The 21,992-nt window shown below is 38.4% G+C and overlaps 1 protein-coding gene across 10 annotated transcripts in view; it reads right to left on the reverse strand.

The window, feature by feature from the left end:
- MLIP (muscular LMNA interacting protein) overlaps nt 1-21,992 on the reverse strand; it is a 92,529-nt gene that overhangs the window by 38,853 nt on the left and 31,684 nt on the right. For 4 of the 10 annotated variants that reach the window (XM_085542089.1, XM_085542088.1, XM_085542091.1 and 1 more), the window contains exons 2-5: nt 18,541-18,699; nt 16,255-16,623; nt 8,874-10,514; nt 4,054-4,125 (exon numbers count right to left, since the gene is read on the reverse strand). In XM_085542089.1, the coding sequence (XP_085398215.1) occupies nt 4,054-4,125; nt 8,874-10,514; nt 16,255-16,623; nt 18,541-18,699 (2,241 nt within the window). The remainder of the gene's footprint in view (nt 1-4,053; nt 4,126-8,873; nt 10,515-16,254; nt 16,624-18,540; nt 18,700-21,992) is intronic. The other 6 variants (XM_085542092.1, XM_085542093.1, XM_085542097.1 and 3 more) reach the window with 2 other exon arrangements.

The raw sequence follows: 21,992 nt of genomic DNA on the forward strand, positions 1-21,992 counted from the left end.
AAATTTTATTAAAAGCTGCAAGACCTTTGAAAGAAAGATGGAGCTCATAGCCTGCTCCTACATTGGCACGGTTGGTCATTATTAAAGACAAATTAGGTCATGCGGCACTCTAGGACTGCACAAATTACTTTTTTCTTTCATGTCTCTTGGTAAGAAAGAGCTCTAGCCTTCAGAAGCCTTAACATGGATACATAATCTAGATGCAAGAAATTTACTCAGTGAGTGCACACCAGAAGTATTTGAGGGAAAAAAGAATACAGTTTTTTAATTAAAATGTCCTGAACAAAGAGTTGCCAAATATGCTTTTCAGAATCAGGATGGTCATCACAAACTTTAAAATAACCAATTTATTTAAAAATTATATTGTAGTCCTCTATTAATACTTAGTTTATAAATACAAGTCAGAGAAGCCAGCAGTGATTCCATTTGCACTCCTTTCATCCAGTTATATTTAATGTTTTTTAATTTTTTATTTAATGTTTTTTCAGAAAATTTAGTGGTTTTGATTGTGATAGTTGTACTTCCTGACACCACCAATCATCCTTGTTTCATTTCATTCAGATATAGTTGAAGTTGGAGCAGAACACCCGCAGCTAGACCAAACCCAGTATGCACAGGTTTTCTTCCAATCCAAGTGACACACAGAGAAAAAAAGCTCACCCCTTTCATCAGCATGCAGTTGGAATGCGTATCTGGACAATCTCGGTAATTCTGAACTGCCATGCATTAGAACTTGCTGATTACTGATTTGCTCAAAGAAGTCTTGCTTGTTTTGCAGTTCCAGGAAGTCCAACAGAGTTTTGGGCTTAGAACTCCAATTAGAAATAATTCTGAATATCTAGTACCCACTGGCTATCTACTTAAATTTAGGAATTTCTCTATAACTTCTTGAAATAGGCTCTTCATGAAAATCCATTTTGAGTGGAAGATATTTTTATTGATATTTGATAAATAAAAACTTTATATAACAAGTATATTACTTTTGTAAAGGATATACTATCTGATTAGGACTGGAATTTTGAATTTGATTATGATCTTATTTCTATAACTGTGGAAACTATTCAAGAATGAATGCCAGTAGAGGAGTGACTCATTCATTCATCCAACATTAATAAGGCCAGAAGGAACCACAGTGATCACCCAACCTTTTCTTTAAACCACAGAACTGCCTGGATTTACTCTACGAAATGCCAGGTAAGTGTCATGTCTTGATTGTTTAATTTCTATCATAAAGAGCCCATTTCACTCTCTGGATTTTCTTCTTCAAATGTTTAATTAATTTTTTCTATTGAAATTTTGTCTTATGCCTAGATTAAACTCTTCCTTCCTCTTCTAGACAGTGGATGCTATTGTCTATTTTGTTGAAGAGTTCATTATTACTGCCTCATTACTTTGAATCTGTAGTGATTATGGCACTGTTGGCTGGCCACAGCTACCTCAACCTCCTTATCACCATCTCTGCTGTCCTTCCTCCAAGCACTGTTAGATGGCTCCTGTGCTGGTAAAGGCACTGTCTCCTACCTGTCTCACTTCTAGACAAGCTCCTGGCTCGCCTTCCCTGGGAAGCAGTCCACTGTTGTTGCCCCTGGGGAGAGTCTGACTGTGATGCTGAGCACAAGTAGCTTAAAAATATGGCTTTCCTATTCTACTGTCACATCCTCCAAGCCAAATCCTGGATTTTCTTTTTCCTGGGCAGAGTACAGGTGATACAAAGAGCATCAACTTCATCTAAGCTAAGATAGATAGAATGCGTATCACTTACAGGACTTGATGAGATTAAACCATTTTCTGAATTGCCAGAATGCATGTATCTGCAATTATTAAGCTTTTCCTTCACTTCTAATGAGTACAGATTTGAATGATTCATTTAGACTGAGAGTACTCAAGGATCAAAATATGTCCTAAATAAGATGTTTAGATGATTATAGCCTAATAGTTTCATAAGGAGAAGCTAAAATATGATGGCTCAAATTGAAGTATTTACACTCACATAAAAGAAAAGATTAGACACATGGAGGCGATTTAGAGGCAAACAAAACATCTTACCATATGTGACATCAGTGACAATTTTCTTTCATGTGATCTAATTATTATTTTACATGAATTGTCACTTGATCACATGCATACCGGCGGATCTAATAAAACTCCTTTCTCATAACTACTCAAAATAGGTAACATAATTGCACAGTGCAAAAAAGTTTGCCTTCAGAAAATTTGCATTTCTAGCTCAATCACACAGCTAAGTACTTTCTTTTAGCATTTAAGCAGATGAAGAATTCCTAATCATGCATTGTGTTCAGTAGTTATCTGTGCCTTCACAGGACTTCCTGCCTTACTAAAATATATGCCACTCAAAATGATCTTCTACAAACAATCTTTATCTCAGTGTATCATACATGTATCAATGAATACTTTTCAGTCAAACCTGAGGTGGTATTTCAGAAAACACCATAATGCTTCCAGCCACTAACAGGCTCTCTGCCCTCCAAAAGACCTCCCAGAATACATAGAGAATGAGTGTCGGATCCCTGATCCATTTCCTCTGCGTGCTAATGTAGACATTGTCTAACCTGGCATGTTCAAGATTTAAGTAAAAGAAGGTTTGCGTTTTATGCAAATGATGAATATATTCACTCAAGGTTAAATAAGTATTGGAAAAGAAGGGATCTCCCATTTTTTGAAAAAAAGAAACACATAATCTTGTTTAAGTCATTTAAGTGATAAGTGCTGGGTCATAATCAAAAATATTTCAAGGGCAAAATGATCATCTTCAAAATCCTTTATGCAGAGAAAAATTCATACTCTCCAATGTCTTTAAGCTCCATAAAATTATAGTGAAATCCACTGAGCTGTGCATGTAAAGAATATCTAGATGTGCACATAGGAATGCTTAATCTAACAGAATTTATTAGAAGCTAAGTTCCTGAACTGTGCCCAAAGCTATACTTGGGATGCCAGAGTGATTAAGAATGTCTAAATACCTTTGTGACATGGTTTTTGGTGTTAAGGGATGTGTACCAGTGAGAGGACTCAGTAGCTCAGTTTGATAGCTGAACCCAGTGACCTTGAAGAATCATAGAATCTAAGTGATTCTCTGATTCCATGGTTCAAACTATATAAAGTGCTTATCTCGCTTCTAATCACAGGGTTTAATTATTTTTGTTTTTTGCAGTGCTTAATAGAATAACCTTTTGTGAAAAGCTAATTCTGGCAAAGTTTTCAGAAAAACAGACATTGCTGAATACAGAATCACAGAATTGTAGGGGCTGGAAGGGATCGCTAGAGATCATCTTGTCCAACCCCTCCACTTTGAACTCCACATGAAAAATTCAAAATTTCAACTTTCTTCCAAAGTTGCATTATCAACATAAGAATTATAAAACATAGCCTTTTATTGCTATTTCCTTTGTAGTAAATAAATATACTAGGGACTGGTGTCTGGATCTATCATATTATTCTACAGGAGACGACTGTTATCCTAAGCTGCCTCCTGGGAGCAGACTCACGGCCAATGCAGTCAAAGAACTTAGGGGAGTTGTTTGGGAAAACAGTGGATAAAACATCAGTGCAATGACTAGGACCATTTTCACAGCATAACAATATGACTGATAAATTCCTGAGTCTGGGGATGCTTAATGGTGTTTTTAAATTTACTAGTATGAGCAAAGACATTGAAGAACCATTTACTGACCAAACCTATCTACTGATGGATAGATCCAGGAATAGCAGTGCTCCAGAGATTTTCAAATAGCAAAATAAACTTTGAGACAGAAATGACAACTCCCTTAGGTCATGGGTTTTTTGTTTTTGTTGGTGGTGGTGGTTTCTTTTTTTACAGTAAATTTTTTGCAGAAATTCAGATTAGTGAAGTGTTTGATCTTCAGTGCAAAGCAGTTGACCCTGAAAAACTGTTGGAATTACATATAATCCTGAGCAGCTGGTTCACAGAGCTTATGTTGTGCAGTATCGCCAGCAGACATGTCAGAGTACGTACAAAAGCTGAATGCTCTAAAATATGAAATGCAATTCCCATGTATTTGAGCAAACACTAACCTTCTGTTCCATAAGTAATGTGTTTGTAGGGATTGCTGCAAATGCCTTGTAGCTTGTCTTGATCTTGTATTGCTAAAAAGGTAAACCAGAAAGCAGGAAGACAAGTAAAGATGGGTAAAAGGGAGAGAAGGAGAAAGATAGAGAAAAGGAAAAAGGCACGACAGAATGAAAGATGATTTTAATTGTCTCACAGACACATTGCAACAACACTAGGCTTACATACAATCTAAGAAAGCTATACCTTAAAGAAAATCTAGTGTCTTTTTTAAGATTTTAAAGGACTGTAAGATACATCTTTTGCATTTAGGAATGAGGTAAGACTATGAGAACATTCTATATCAGTAGCTTATAAGTTGATTTTGATCACTTTCTACAGACCATCCTTATATCAGTATCAAAGGAGGTTGTGAGTTCATTCTTACTTTGCTTGCAATCACAGAATCAGAGAATGACCCAGGTTGGAAGGGACCTCAAGGATCATGAAGCTCCAACCCCCCTGCCTGGCAGGGCCACCAAATTTCCACGTTTACTAGATCAGGTTGTCCAGGGCCCCATCAAACCTGGCCTTGAACACCTCCAGGGACAGGACATCCACAACCTCCCTGGGCAGCCTGTTCCAGGACCTCACCACTTTCCTAGTAAAGAACTTCCCCCCAACATCCAACCGAAATCTTCCCTCTTTCAACTTAAAATCATTTCCCTTTGTCCTGCTATTGTCACAGCACTTTCAAAGAGTTTACTCCTCTCCTGATTATAGGTTCCCTTCAGGTACTGAAAGGCTGCAATGAAGTCACCCTCCCCCCCCCCCCAACAGCCTTCTTTTCTTCAGGCTGAACAAGTTCATCTCCCTCAGCCCTCCTCTGAACCCTTTCCAACAGCTGTCTTTCTTGTACTGAGGGCTCCATACGTGGACACAATACTCCAGATGGGGCCTCACAAGAGGCAATTTGAAATGATAATGCAAATCCACTTCTGTCAGTATATGCACTTCACAAACTGCTGCTGGGTGGTGAGATCCTGAACTGCTAAGTCACAATGACCTCTGTGATTGATGAATAAGATCTATAAATGCTGAATTACTTGGCAAAGTGGATAGATCTGTTAAGTACTGCTTTTTTTCCTCCTTTATAAATAACACTCACAGGCAACTATTTCAAAACAAAAAAAAAAGAACTTTTACACTCAAATCAGGTACAGAGAAGTGACAATCTTAACCACAAAAAATTTATGGCTTAGGATACAAAAATTCTAAGATCTGCCTTTAAAAATATCATCTTTTAATAACTTTAGTTTTGACTAGTGATCCAAGGTCTGCAACACCTTCCCTATGAGGACAGGCTGAGAGAGCTGGGGATGTTCACCTCAGAGAAGAGGTGGCTCCAGGGAGACATGATAACACCCTTTCAGTATCTAAAGGTGGGCTATAAGAAAGAAGGGGACAGATTCTTCAGCAAGGTCTGTTGTGAATTCAGAAAAATAATGGAGTTTTCAGTTACTGGTTGAATATTTTGGTAAGATTTACCATGATGAATGATAGTAACTACAAAACAGTAGGCCGACAAATATGCCATACTGTGAGTTATTGATTTGTCTTTTAATTTAATTTTAATTTAATTTTATTTTATTTTATTTTATTTTATTTTATTTTATTTTATTTTATTTTATTTTATTTTATTTTGTTTTATTTTATTTTATTTTTAATATCTAATGGAAGACCCTGGTGGTAGAGGGGCAAGAATTTTAATTCAGATTAAAAAATTTTAAATCATCCTTTCACTTCTTCTGAAACACTGTAGAACACACCTTTGAAATCTTTCCACATATAATGCTGGATTTTCCTGAGACTTATATTTATTTCTACTCAGAACTTAGAGACTGACAGGTATTCAAGAAACCTATAATCACGTATACTGAATGAATGTTCTGTCAAAGCAGATCAATGCAGAGCCAAAATCTTTTTTTTTTCCCCATTTATTTCAGTTTTAGCCAATCAGACTTGGATGTTTACCATTTAGGTGCTTCAGTCAGAACTAAAGCCTTTTAAAGATATAGGCATTTCTACAGAATAAGTCATCTCATCCTCAAATAGAAACCTGTAAAGGTAAAGCAAAATCATCCTGTAGATACACCATCACCTAATCACCTATCCATTGACTATAATTGAATTGCCCAATTTATGATATTATTTTTCAAATATCAAAAGACATTATTTATATCCTGTCTTTTGAATGTTTAGATGGCAAAAAATCTATATGCTATATAAAGATTTGTTTGTTCCCCAACATTGGGATAGGTATATATGTATTTGTGTGCTATATTCAAACAGGAAAAATCAATGAATGTATAGAAGTAAAACGCTGCAAAGAATTTTCTAACAAGAGCCAAAGATTTTAATTCTATTCTTTTCTTGCCAAATCAGCAATTTTATCTGTACCCAACACATTCTACTGTCCATTTTGCTACACCAAGTCCATTAGAGCACCACTAAAATTGTTTTGAAAGCCCAGGAAGAGTACTTTTATTTCTTGAAGTTACTCACAGCCTAACACTTCACTATCTTCTGTGATTTTGATTATGTTCACATTCACTGTACAGAATGGAAGTATTCTTGGCAAAAATAAACATAAATATATAAAGCATGGGAACATAAAATATTAAAATGATAATACTTAAATTCACTCATAAACTACTCTTTGATTTCTATTAATTGGCACATGCATAAACATGAATACATAAGAGGTCCCATTAAATAATCTTTTTTGCATAATTGCTTTGATATCATGCTAATGAGACAGCTTGATGTGCCTGTTGAAAAGTACATCTAATGTCAAATTTCTGTTTTAAGAGGTGCTGGTTTAATAACTGTTGAAGCAACATTAATGTTGCAAAATTACACATACCAAAGTCAAGCTCTTTTGCACTTTTCCCTTGGAGAAATCTTACATGCAAAATTTTGTCATACATCAGCAGTCATTAGATGGAACAATCTGCTCTTTGTCTAGTCTTAAAGTTGAACTGATTGGTACTAAAAAGTCTTAAAGGCTGTTTAAAACACTGATGCTATTTCTCCTCAATCTTTTCATTTTTCTTCCCTTGAAAATATATGGAGATTTGAGGTCAAAGAGTCATCAGAAAGCCTGGTACCATTAACAGATAAGCAAAACAAAAGTCTGTTAAGCTATTTCAAAAACTAAGTATAGAAATAGATGAGAGCAGGAGGAAAGGAGGGCACTGAATATACACTGTTACTAGCAAGACATGAAGACTCAGTCTCACATTTTAAAGCCAGGAGAAACTCTTCCTATACTGAATTTCTGCATTTGATTTAGAGATTGCAGGTCATCCACATCCCCAGTGGAACCAGCTTTGTCTGCATGATTAAAAATGGCACCATTTTAACCAGTTGAGCCTGTTAAACTAATGTGTACTCTCCCATGCTCCATATTATGGTCTGAAATTTCAAAAGTGCCACTGCATCACATGAACAGCAGAATTAGCAGGAAAAAGGACCATTGGAAGGGCAGAAATTATTAAATGGCCCCTATAAATGTAATTGAAGCAATAGCTAAGTGCCACAAGCAGACAACTTCCTTATCATTGGAGATTATGCTGAAGACAGCAGACATCACAAGTGTGTTGCAATCCACAGACTCAGTCATGCTGTTCAGTTTTGTCACATGGGGCTTTTTTTCTTGATATTGTGACTATTTCATTTCTCTTTTCATTTCATTAAGTAGCCCCAACAGTGCATAATGACACCGTACAGCTGTGCTTGGCACAATGGTTCCTTTTGGGTTGTTTGGTTTTTGAAAGAACAGTGAGCAACAAATACTACTCGGTGCTGCTTTAAACCTCTCATTTTCAATTAATGTTTTCCAAGCAGTCCAGGTCACTCCAGCCACACCCAAGCTTTTAAGAACATATCTGACACAACTTGATCTGACAGACCAGGCTGCAATTTTGTGCTGCAAGCAAATATATCAAAAACTTATGATGGCCTTCCTGTAATGGGCAGCATGCTTCAGCTGTCCACGGTGAGCTCTGGAATCAGCAAGAAAGAGCACTAAGGGAGAGTACAGAATACAGAGATAAGATAAAAAAGGCTGGAAGGCCTTCCACAGCTGTGCTGTCTTCTGCTGTTGGCTCACCCTTCTGCAGGGCAGTTTCCTTTCTTTTCCCCTGCACCTATCTGCTGTATATCTTGTGATCAGCCTTCCTTTCCTTTCCCTTCCCTCTATTAGATTTATCTTCGGGTTTAAAGGAAGGCTGTTTCCCAAGCACTCCTGCAGCAATTGCCATCTTTTCTTATTTTCACTCTGCTGAGACTCTCCTGCCTTTTGGTGAATGACAAACAGTGGGAGTACAGCTAATGCACCGAGTGTGAGACTTTCATATTTGCAGGACTACATCTTGTGGGAAAATCTCCCCATCCTCTGTCTAGCATAATAAGATTAGAAGTATCAGTGGGAAAGATGGGGAAGAAGCAGGGGACTGTCCTTGTCTTCTCTCTGGCTATTGGTTCTGAAGTCCCTGTTCAGCTAAGTTCAGCAGGTCAGAACCACTGGACACTAATCTTTCCTATCTCCTCCAATCCATCAAAATTGTATTTTGTTCAAAACTATTTCTACAGCACCTTCCTCAAAATACAAAATATGTTGCTAGAAATTTGAGTAGTAAGATTTATTCTTCATTACCTGCACTACCAACTCAAAAACACTCCCTTCCTTTTCCCCAGCTCATTGGTTTTACTAGCATTTTGGATGTGAATTTTTCCTAAGTGGACAAAGAACCATTAGAAAATAAGCATGCACCAAGAGTACCTTGGGTTTGATGTTTTCATGGTCAGGAGGCGGGGAAAAAGATTGTAGTGAAGACAGCTCCTGAGATCTTGAAGGCAGTGTGCGTAGTGACTTGTCTGAGACAGGAGGTCTACATTTTAAGACCGGTGAGGTGGCAGGTTGCTGAGGTCTTGGAGAGTGGGAGTTGGGCCTATAGTTTTTGTGCATCAGTGAAGAATGAAGCTGTGGTGGGTGCGAATTAATATTATGAGTTTGGGGAACTGGTGAAGTAGAATCAGGACGTGAGAGAGACCACTGTTTTGAGAGATTTGAACGGGCTGGAGATGAAGCTCTGGGCTCCTGAGTATACTTTTGGCATGAATATGAGTTCAGTGTAGAAGCTGAATTTGAAAGAGGTGGGGAGAGAGACGACTGCTTTTCTGTGGTGGGGAGCACTTTGCCACCATGTCTAGTAGAAGAAGGCAAACTAAATGACTGACAGGTAAAGGTAGGTGAGTAAGTGTGCACCCTCTGAGATCTCTGAGGTGCTTGGGTCCTGGAGGCAAGATAACACAGGCCTTCAGGGGGAGGAGAGGCTGGGTGTGAAAGGGAAGGGTGTGCTGGGGCACATGGTGGCACTGCTGGAGCAGGGAGTGTGGCCTGCCAGCCTGTAGAGGCAACTGATTTTCTGTGGGAAGGGATGGGGGATGAGAGGGGACTTTGGGAGGCTGGAGAGAGTGTTTGTCCTGGAAGGTGCATTTTAGGAGAAAGAGACCTCACTGGAGGAGCAGGACAAGGCTTGGAGTGTAAAGACATGCTCTGAGCACATCCTGGAGGCCAATATTCCTCTTTTCTGGGTGAGTCCGGTCTAATAGGAGGGCTTGAAACAGACTTTCTGGGGGTTGGGGGAGTTGTTTTGAACTTTTGATCTATTGCAAGTGTTGAGGAACAAAGGGAGGAAGGAGAAAACGTGGGGCAAGAAGCAGGGGAAAGAGGTCTTCGTTGAGAAGAGCCTGATCTCAAAATAGCAGTCAAGAGAGTTAGTCTGGTTGGCAGAGGGGATCTAACTCCTGACCTTGCTAAATTTCCTTTAGATGATGTTTGTGTACAAGGCTCATTTATACTACATATAGTCGAAGATGAGCCATAAAGAGAGGGTGGAGACAAAGGTTTAGGGCTAGGAGATAATGAATGTGTTATTACATGTACAGGGAGGGGAGATAAAGCATTCAGTCTTTTGGAAGAACAGGAAAATGAAGGTTGGCCTGATGATACTTGAATTTCAGCTGAACGTGGAAGACTGGGGGAAACACACGGACTCCTTCCTGGAACGGAAGATCTAGTGAAGCTTCCCGTCTTACAAACACAGCCAGGGATATGGGCACATGGTGTCTGCATGTTATCATACAGTTGAGGGCTGGAGTAACAACGATTTGATGCAGAGCAGGATATTTTAGACATGGAGGGGGCTGAACTGTGGAAAGCAGACTGAAAGTAGAGAGACGAATCTTGCTTAGAAGACCCAGCTGCTGACTGCCAGTTGTTATGGGAATCTTCCAGCGAAGAGGCTTGATTCAGGTTAACCATGGCACCACACGCTACTTTCAGATTAGTTGGAGAAATTAAGTGGACAGCAGGTGATTTAGAGGAAAGATGATCAGAGGTGGAAAGAGTAGAAATTAACTGGAGAAAAAAGAAAAACAGAAATGTTAATATAGGTAGAACCTGTGGAACTGTTAAGCATCCCACATTTCAGTCTGGTAGTCATACACACCGTGTTTCATTAGTACTGCTTCATGGGTTAAAAAAAAAAACAAGACTGTTTTAAACTTGGTGTACATCCTGATGGACAAGGCTGTCAGGGAACTTGACTGAGCACAGTCAAGTTGTGTTATTTTACTTTCACGAGATCTCAGTTCTGCTGACATAGAGAATGCTCAAGGCTACTGACTTTTTAAGTAAAACCCAAGGCAGATATGCCAGTGATGTCAACAACCATGTGGTGCAATTCTCATGTAATCATAATTGAAAGTGAGAACATTGTAATATTGCCTGATCTCACTATACCAGTTCCATGGAAAGTAATCTCTCTGTAAATGAGATTCAACTCAACTATTCATTTTCTCACTCATTAAACAACTTCTGCAGAAATCAGAAACATCCAGTTTGTCTCTCACTCTACCGATCCTTCATAGAGCAATCTTTGACAGTATACAGGCTTATAAGAATCATTAGCCCCTTAACCACAGCCTTATAATGCACCAGCAAAACAGTAATGAGCTCTTCCGTAGATGTCTTTTTTTCCTAGGTCTCTTCTAATTAGGATTTGTCAAAACTAGTTAGAGCACGCAAGTATCTTATCAATGTTTTATACAGTTCTATGGTCTTAAAGAAAGAAATTATCTCAAAATCTTCCAAGTTATAAGATACTGAAATTAAAATCTGGGGAATATAATGTTTTAATAAAACATATCACTGCAAAATGGTGAACAAAGTCAACTGTAAATCCAAAAAGCCACAAATTATCACCAAACTTTTAACTGAGGAGTTTGATAGTGGAGAAATTGTATCTAATACCTAAAAACTTTATCTAAACAAAAGTATGCAGTTCTTTAAAACAGTTATACCAGGTTCCACATACATGGATTCCATGTGACTTTGGCTCATCTCTTTAGTTCCAGTTTTTAATAGAAACATCTTCCCATTAAGAAAGAGGAATTTATATAGCTTAATGTCATACAGTTTTCAATAAATCACAAAAGAAAAAAAATAAGTATAAAAAGTAATTTTTAAGAGAGTTAATGTGACAGGAACGCAAGATACAAAGGCCTTTGTGGACTAAACTGTACATGAAATGCTAAATATGGGATAAATATGCACAGTAGAATCCTGCTAGCCTATATAACTAAAAATGTGTGAGCATTTCCTGCTAAACAACTGCATGAAAATAGCAAAACCTGTTACTGAAGACATTTTCTATATCAGACATCCCCAGATATGTCTTCATTTATAGTAATAAAAGCTAACTGTTGGAATGCCTTTGCATAATCACAGAATTGCAAGGGTTGAAGGGGACCTTGAGAGATCATTGAGTCCAAGCCCCCTGATAAAGCAGGCTCCCTGCAATAGGTCACACAGGTAAGCATCCAGAAGGTCTGGAATATCTCCAGAGAAGGAGACCCCATAATCTCTCTGGGAAACCCTGTTCCAGGGCTCTATCACCCTTCCTCATGTTAGTATGGGACATCCTATGTTCAAGTTTTAGGCTATTCCTCTTTATCCAACTTCTACACAACACTGAGAAGAGACTGGACTCATCCATTTGCTTCCCACTTCCCTTCAGATATTCATAAATATTTCTCAGATCCCTAGTTCGATAATTGTGATTTACAACCACACTAACTTCCCCTGAGTGCTAAGGTGTCTCACTTCAAAATGAAAACCTTATCTATGCCATGCAAACATTATGATATACAAATGAATATCTGTGGTACCAGAGTACCGTAAATTCTTCTGGATTAAGAAACTGTGACAACTGTTGGAAAAGTTACTAATAAAGAATAAGAGAAAAAATGCTGGAGATTTTATAAATTGTAAATTATGTAATATTTAAAATTATGAAAAAATAATAATAAATATGTAATGAAACAAGATTATTTAACACCATAATAAGCAACATAGTCATACAACTGTTAATTTTGAGAAGGCTGCTGAGGTTAATAATGATTGCTGGAAGATTATTACAAAAACAAGGATGAGGAATGAAAACCCAGTATTTCAAAATGAAATACATAAATTTCCCTTACAAAGATGCTGGATTAAAAGAAAATGAGGAATGAATATGAGTCTCTATAATGAAAGCAGGATGTGCAATGACTTTTAATTAGATAAAACTTGGTAAGAAAGATTTATAAGCAGAGGAAAATGTTCATGGTGGCAGATCATAAATACGCTCCTAAAATTACAGTAAAGAGATTTTTGCTGTAGTCTTCTTCCAGTTTGAACACAGAGCATTCACATGCTGAGCTAATTGAATCATGATTCAAGTCTTCTGAAAAGATTTTGCTATTGTATTACAATGTTAGATACACATCTAGATGATCACACTCTCACTTCAGTCAGAGAAGTAAATAAAAATTGTTTAGAAGTGACTTAACATGGCTTGTCTGCTGGAGCTCCCTCAGCTTCCCCTCACGCATATCCCAGCAGCTTCATAGAATCATAGAATCACAAGGTTGGAAAGGACCTACAAGATCGTCCAGCCCAACCATCCTCCCATTACCACTGCTACCACAAGCCACTAAACCAGATCTCATAGCTCCTCATCCAGAAGCCTCTTGAACATCCCCAGGGATGGCGACTCCACACCTCCCTGGGCAGCCATTCCAGTGCCTGACCACTCTGAGAGAAAAAGTTTTTCCTTATGTCTTATCAACTTTGTGCTGCGTTCCCATCACTTTCTCCATACCGCTCTTCAATCAGGGTGTGGAGGGTTGCTAAACTGAGCGTGATCTTATATGTGCAACATCAGTAGTATCCATAAATGTGATATGATTACTTCCTTTGATTAAGGGAATTGTTTTCATTCAGGTTACTTTGGTATGAATGGATGAAGGAACTTGAAAAATATTTTCATGCCACATAGATAACGATCTCAGAAATATCAGACAGGCCTCAATCTTATTATAGAGCTTTGCCTAGAAGAACTTCAGTATATTTGAAATTGCAGAACTGAGCTATGTTTTTATAATAGATTTTTCTGATGAGATCACAATATTTTGGACGGACACAAAAAGATATCATTACTGATAAACAGCAAAGCCCCAAGAGATGTGCTGATGAAATGGGAAAAGAGCATGACAAACTGAAAGCCCCAAAAGTGGCTTCATCTAACATCTGGTATCAGTTAGTCATGCTTTTGTCTCACTAGATTTTGATCATGGATAAGAAAATATATGGCCATTTCCCTTCCTCAGCCTGCAACCCGAGAGCCAGAAAGAGAGAAGGAAACACTGGAGACAATTTGGCACAATATCTAGCGACAGCATAGTAAATTAACTGTGACCTGAGACTCAATTAACACAGATGCCATTCAGAACTGTCCCAACAAGGAGGGTAGTTTCTTCCTGGTGATGGCAGGAGTTTTTACAGCTCTGGAAAAGCCAAACCAGATGACATGCACTGGACAGAGGAATGCCAAGTGACCCTGACAGGATAAAGAACTGCTTTGGATACTGATCCCCTTTAGTGAGCTGAGAAATTTCTGTGATCTGGCCTAGAGTCCCACTAAAGGGAGCAGCCACATCCACCTCACCCCAAAGGGCACATCTCAAGGAAAAGGTCCAGTCTGATTCTCTGTTGCATGCCTAGACTCTCTTTGACAAATATATAGGTATATATAAATAGTAAACTATAAAGAAAACATCCCAAATATGACCAGAATAACTTCATATACTTGTATAGATATACACACACGCATGAATATTTTAATGCTGAATATATTCTTCACCCTTTGAATATGGCACAGCATTTTCCAGCATTAGTCACGCCTGTTAATCCAGAACAACAGAAGATGCTTTTTTTTTTTTTTTAAATCTTAATTTTTTCTTTCTTATCATGAATTTAGAAATTAATGAAGCTGTAGAAGCTCTCTGGCTCAAACTAAAACTCTGTACAATACAATGGTTTCCAGTGCCGATCCCAACTTTTCTCATTCTGATACTAAATTGATCATTAAGCCTAGTTATGCTTTTAAATGAACCTAACATCACATGTAATAACCCTTAAGTGAGACATGATGTTGGCATCAAAATCCTAGAAATGATAAGGTAGCCCCTATTTGGAGTACTTCTGGGATAGGAAATCTACTCACATATAAATAATTCAGCTATTAAAACTTTTACTTTTCTACTTTTGCTTCATTTCTGAGCTGATGCTGTTTCATGAGACAGTAAACAAGCAAGAGTGATGCCTGAGAGCTGAAGAATGTTCAGTGCTAGAAGCCTGACACTGAAGTAACAGCCAGCACATCAGTGAAAAGGAGCTTAACAAACTGATCTTCCTCCTATGAAAAGAAGTAGCTACAGATACTGAGAAAATAAAGACCAAGGAAGTACTTAAAGTCTTGAGAATGTGTGACTTAAGAGTAATGAAGAAATACATTCTACCCATATTATGCCCTATGTCTCTTCATATTCAGGTGAATAATTAGCAGAGTTAAGCTTCAGATGCTTATTCTGTGCAATCTGTTTTCTGTCACTTTACCAAGCAGATCCATGTTTTCTTGTCAAGTCATCAAAAATTTAACAGTTAATGCCTACGAATTTTTCTGCAGTCATACAAAAAAAAAATCCACACAGTTTTTATAGAAGATGCATACTTAAAATTGCTTTATGTTTCCCTATGGCCATCATTCTCTTACAAGAAGTCTGCTCTGCACAGATTTACCTCTGCATTCACTCCTGCCATAGGTAAAATTCCCACTGATTTCACTGAGAGTTTCCAGGAAGAAATGAGTACTTTGTAATGCTGTGAAGCCCAAACAGGAGTGGATTTCTAATCCACAGTTTTCTCCATCTAAAGATCAACACTGAATTGGATGGGGGAGAGTAGAAATCAGTTGGGGTCAAAGGAAATATTTGAACATTTCTGTATGAGAAGGATGTTGCTATTTTGCTAAAGGGTAAATATTACTATGGCATATACACCCTTTCAAACTATCAGTGCCCTTTCTACGGTGAGACACATCAGATTTCATGCAGTAAATCTGATTCATGCATTTTGAAAATGAAGAATTTCAACCCTTTTTTTTTTTCCTCTCTCCCACTGGGGTTGTAAAATTTCAATAAATCAATATATGTGACCTATGAAGATGAACATAAAACAGACCTTTCGACTCTAAATTAGTTCTTTACACCTGTGCAAACTCAGTGCTAACTAACAATTAGAATAACATGATTTTTATTGCCTTTTTCTCTAGAATAAAGAGCTGCAGCAGGTGCTGAGTAAAAGTAGAAGCCTAAGAAGTCAGATACTAATAATTCAAATGATCTACAGGCTCCACTGATTTCAATGATCTTAGCCAATTTAGTCTAGCTAGGAATATAAAACCATCTGATTAACTGGCTGTCATGATGTGCTGCTCTTAAAGGAAAGAATAATAGATCTGTGTTACTTGCTCCATTTATCTACCAGGGCCACAGGAAGAAGCAATAAGTCAGAAGGGCAGGGATAACTCTTTAGAATACAAACACTACAGAAATGGCTAGCAAAAGCACTAATTAAAGAATAAATTGGCCAAGCTGCTTTACAAAGAAACACATGGTTTGTGTCCTGAAAGGTCTGAAAGCAGAGTTTAGTTCAAGAGGTTAATAGGTTTAATAATAGTTTAATGATAATAAATAATAATCGTTTAATAGGTTACCTGCTGGTTTTGCTGATCAGCAGTGCTGTGGGAAAGTGTAGCACTTGGAAGATGCCCATCGCTGGGAGGTTTCCTTGACTCCATGCCAGGGGGGACATGGGATGTAGCCAGCAGCTGGGCACTGATGGGCCCATAACCATTGGAGGGCCGCTGGGCATTGATAGAGGCAGCACCTGCTTCATCTTCATCACCAGAGTCCGTAATCAGGATAAACTCAGCCTTAAAAAGATCATTCTCCTGCATTTCTTCTTTGCTTGAGTTAGATACCAGGGGCTGGAAAACAGTTTGGGTGCTCTCTGGAGAGATGGCAGGCACACAGTCTTGCCGGACTCCGCTGTTTAAGGACAGCTCATCAGAGACTACCTTAGCCTGCAAGAGATACAAGGGAACAAATCTCAGTTAGCCACGTTGCATTTGTGTTCTGCAAGATAAGAACTTCAGCCTAACACGGTGGCTGGTGCTACACTACCAGAAGTGCAGAAGGTGAATGAAGAATTTGGGTTTGATATGAGCATAACCCAGCCAGCCTGCTGCTCCTCAGGCAGCATCCAGCTGAGGTGATGCCTCCTTGTTACACAAGGAGCAACAGTGCACTCACAGCAGAATGGGATCCCAAGCCCAGTGCTATGATTTGGGGGGAACTGGAAAAGAGGGTAAAATCAAGCCAAATGAGCTGTCAGACTTGACAACACCAGACACGACGGGAAGGCACTGTGACCGTGGGATCCATGGGAGCAGACAATACTCCTCACAGGAGTCTGGCAGATAAATCTGGGACAAAACCTATACATACTAATGAAGAAACAAAGGCCTTCAAGCCAAGGCATTCTCTGAAAAGGGCAGACAGATAATTTGAGGTCAGAGAGCCTTACTGTGAGCTTAAGCATCTCAACACAGACCACAATTGTTCTTCCTATTTACATTTCCAGCATGTAACTTCTCAAGTAAGCACTGAACGAGAGCAGGAGTAGCTGGAGATATGATAAGCAAATCACCAATCACCAAATCATTATTACAACTGCCATGGTAAATCATATTTGTCTTGGAGGAATCGTGACATAAAAATAATCTGCAATGCAAGAGAAAGCCTGTAGATGGGGCTCATACTTGAATCCTGCCTGAGGAATGTAGTAACGAGTTTCCGCTGAAAGCTCCAGGAGCCCCTGGAGTTCTTAAAAATCAATAGTACAATCAAGTACAATAAGTTGTTATAGTCATGAGTTTGGAGGTGGTTTTGCTTGCTTGTTGGTTGGTTTTTGTTTGTTTGTTTTTGCAAGTATTGCCTGGGTTCTAGATGTTTTAGGAAAGGGAATAATCACTGTTATGAAGGACTCGGTACTAAGCTCCCTGGCAGGAAAGTTTTCTCTACCTAACAGCATATTAAAACACACAGAGGAAGATGTCTGGAACAGACCATTCTGCCTATCTCAGAGCACTGCTTATTGCAACATCAATCCTGATGGCTGGAAATGTATCTAATGAGTTGAACATCCTGAGGACAATACTTCAGTGCATGTCTCTTCAAGGATGCCTGTTCTCTGCCCAGATATAACTCTTTTTCAGTTATAAAAGTATTTGAAAGTGCAAGAGCACTCCTCAGGTCAGAGGAATATGAACTCTCGTGAAAAGTTTATTAAGAGGAAGAGCTCCAAGAACTGCAGGTCCAGAAATATCCCAGGGGAGGAGCAAAAACTATAAAGTCACTCCAAAGCATGAGCAGGAAAGGAGTTGTTGTGAATCCTGCTTTGAAGAAGGAAAGGAGTGAAACAAACACTATGAATGGAATAATGGCTGTTGGTTACACTGTCATACAAAATCACTAGGACAAACTTCCAAAAACAAGAAAACAAGTTTTCATTTCAACTGATGCATTCCTACACAGCTATAAAGAGAAGTGCCACCTTATCTGGAAGTGAAAGCATTGGCATTTGCTGCAGTGTGACCATCTCTTGGAGGATTCCCATGTAATAGCATGCCTTACACATTGCCCTTACTTCTATTAAGATCAGCAAGGAGTCTCACTGCCTTTGCCAAGAATAGATACTTGCACAACCAACAGAGTATCAGAATGCTGAAGGGTTTCCTTCCTGGTATGCATTCAACAACAAAATTATGTTGTTCAGCAGACATGTCTTGCACAATGATTCTGAACCCCTGGTAGAGTTAGTAATTATAACCAAATACTAGCCAAGGCATAGCTGTAAAATGCTTCAGTACAGGGATGCCCAGAACAACATTTTTCATATCTTTGGAAGAGTGGAAAAATAAGCACAAGCAAAATTCTACCTTATTTATAATTTCTTGATTGCTCAGATCTTTTGGCTCCTCTGGAATTGTCACAAGGAACTTAGAGACATCTACAACCTCAAAATGAGTGGGAAGTTGTCCAATGGATGGCACAAATGTGAAGGTCAGTGGTTTGGCTTCAAATTCTTGACATGTGACCTGCAAAACACAAATTTAATTCAATATTATTGTCTACATTTGTCTAAATTATTCTGATCAAAGATAAAATAACATATAGTGCTCGTGTGAATTATTTCACTGATATAAGAGGGACCTGGGTGTCCTGGAGGACAACAGGTTGGCCATGAGCCATCAGTGTGCCCTCATGGCCAAAAAGGCCAATGGCATTCTGGGGTGCATTAAAAAGAGTGTGGCCAGCAGGTTGAGTGAGGTGATCCTCCCCCTCTAGTCTGCCCTGGTAAGGCCTCATCTGGAATATTGTGTCCAGTTCTGGGCTCCCCAGTACTAAAAAGACAGGGATCTCTTGGAAGGAGTCCAGCGGAGGGCCACTAAGATGGTGAAGTGCCTGGAGCATCTCCCCTATGAAGAAAGGCTAAGTGAACTGCGTCTGTTTAGCCTTGAAAAAAGAAGACTGAGAGGGGATTATTAAATATACTTGTCAATAGATTTTTCATCAATCGATGCATTTGAGATCTTTTTTCATGAACGAAGTATTGCCTTGTTTGCATCCATTAACATCCTACACATTCTTATGGCGCAGCACAGAAGACAGAAGAATTGTTCAATAATTTGCCATTTCCATTTTCCATACCAAAAACAAAAAACAATATGCAATTCATTTTAAGGCTGCTTTGTGTAACTCCATTTTAGTCAAATGAAAATGTAAATATGCTACTGTAACTGGGCATCATATAGCCCCTAGAGTATTTGCTTAACAGCTTGGAACAAATTGGAAAAGCCTTTACTAAAACAAGAAAAGAAAAAGAAAATAAAAGAAAAAAAACCCACATTTTTTTGCTAACTCTGAGCAACATGTGGAATGGATTCTGCTTCAAGGAAAGCATTTCCCCCCCTATATTCTTTATGCCCTTTGGCCACCTACATTATCTAATTACGTGTCATTCTTCTCATCTATTCCTCCTCATACCACATTCTTACTATGACTTTGTACATAGGGCCTGAATACAATGAGGAGGAAGGTGATTTCATCCAAATGCTTGATTTTATCTCAGTGATCCCCAACAATTTCTATCCCCTGTACTGAAAAAGAAGTCCAGGCAGCAAAGAAACAAACATTTCCTTTGCCAGATATCAGGGAGTAGAACTGCAGAGGTTTCACAAGGAAAACACAGGGAAGAACAACACAGACCCAATCACTAAATTAGACTCAGTGATTATCCCACTACTTGTTGGTGTAGAAAATGACTCTGATTCAAAACCATGGAATGACAGATTGTTTTTTTGTCTCTTTTTAATTTCTGATTCAAAGCCTGTGGAAGTTAATTGCTTTTTCAAGGATCTGCAATACGAAGTCTTGAACTGTACTGAGTCATACAGGGAGGAAGAAAAAACAACAACAACAAAAAACAGGGCTATTGCATTGACAGGTTTTTTTTACTTATCTGTTTAAAATGAAACAAATTTGAGAGCTGTGGCTCTCATTATGCCTCCTTGCAATTTGCGTCTATAAGTAAATAGCAATTACGGAACACAGTGGAATTATGGAACGCATTCACATGGCTGAGTCTTGTGGCCAGAACATTAAAAATGATAAATGCAGATTTCCTTCTTCTGTTTGTTTAAATTAAGCAAAATTTTGTTATTGCCACTAACAGCTATCTCCTGGAGGACTCGTGCAAAACAAAGACAGGTTATTTATACCAATTACCATTTTTTGTAGAATTTAAAAGAACTCAGTTCTCTGAGCAACTTCCAGAACAAATTCCCATGTACTCACCCTTAATTCAGAAAGAATAAGGTGCTTTGATGCTTGAAAGTAAAAAGCCTGAATAAAAGGCAGCCATCTTATTTCTGAAATTGGGTTTTATATTCACTCATGCCAGTAAGTCACATTACACTGCAAACTTAGAGGTGTGCACAAAGATGGGGAAGTCTCCTACTTTCCTCCTCTCTCCTCCACACAAGTGGTCAAAAAGCAAATAAATTAGTAGCAGAAGGGCAACTCCTAAATGCTCCTCCACAACACCTGAAGTTCTGGATGGTATTTTACACAAGGGAGAAATGATATAGCTCTTTCTCTCAGTAGCTAAGGTGTGCTTTTTACAAACCAGTGGAAAAAAGTTTTAATAGGAATATCTGGCACATCAAATGCCAAGTCCTTGCTCCCAGTACAAGTCACAGACTATATCAATACTCAAGAACATCTTCTCACTAGCAGAAGCTAGTCCCTGCAATGCAGCCAAGGCATCCACAGATGTTTTTCAATAAGCCAGATCACCTGCACAAGGGCAGGAATAGAAATCATATTAGCATTAGTGGTTTCACTACAGCTGGCCCGGTCCATTACAGACTTACACAGCACCTGGGTCTCCACTGAAATCAGCTGGAGATGGCCTCTGCTTTCCTGCAGATATGTAGCTGTCCTTTTGTATTCTGTCTCTAGTTAGGCAACATAGGTAGCCACTCGGTCTACTTCTAAAAGTATTTCACCTCTCTGCCTCATCCTCTTATCATGCCTGTTTGATGCTCAACATCAGTTGTTTTCTATATGCAAAGATTCGTGACAGAGAATAATGCTTATCAGCACAATATATTCCTTATAAAAGAAAAAGAAAGAGAAAATGTAGAACCTTTGGATACAGCAAGCCCTTCCCCACACAAAAAAAAAAATATTACGGAAAATTACAATCAAGACCATTAGCTAATTTCAAAAACAAATAAAATTCATTCAAAAATTTAATACTTTTAATTGGTAATTCTGCAAACTAAAACAATGAGAGAAAGAGTTTCTCCATTCTTTTAGTCCTGGGTTTTCAATAGCTTTGAGCCCTGCAGCATTTATCTTTTATTTATTTCTTACAGAAAAAGAAGGAAAGCTAAAAATTGGACAGTATGAAGCAAAAGGAATTCTTACATGATACTGTGTTGTTGTTTCCCAGATGGAGAAAGAACTTTGCACCTTTTTTCATATATTGATTTAATTTACTATATCTCTCTGGTTGATCTGTATTTGATGTACTGAGGGAAATGAACAGGGTGGACATCTATTAGTTACATCTATTGACAGCTACTCCAGCATACAAATGTAAATAGTTGTGAAATAAAAATAAAAATATATATATTTATGAATCCTTCTTGCAGATTATCGTCCTTTCTTTGGATCCAGTAATAACACCAGAAGAAATTCAGTAACTACTGCTGTTACTCTCTTGAACCAATACAGATAACTGTGTCACATGAAACATCTATGCAAGTGAATACAAGTGAATTCTCATTTACGTTGCATAATCAACTTTGGGCACAATGTCATA

Source organism: Coturnix japonica, chromosome 3, assembly GCF_054131305.1.
Source record: "Coturnix japonica strain WE chromosome 3, WE-NBRP24, whole genome shotgun sequence".
Classification (NCBI taxonomy): Eukaryota; Metazoa; Chordata; class Aves; order Galliformes; family Phasianidae; genus Coturnix; species Coturnix japonica.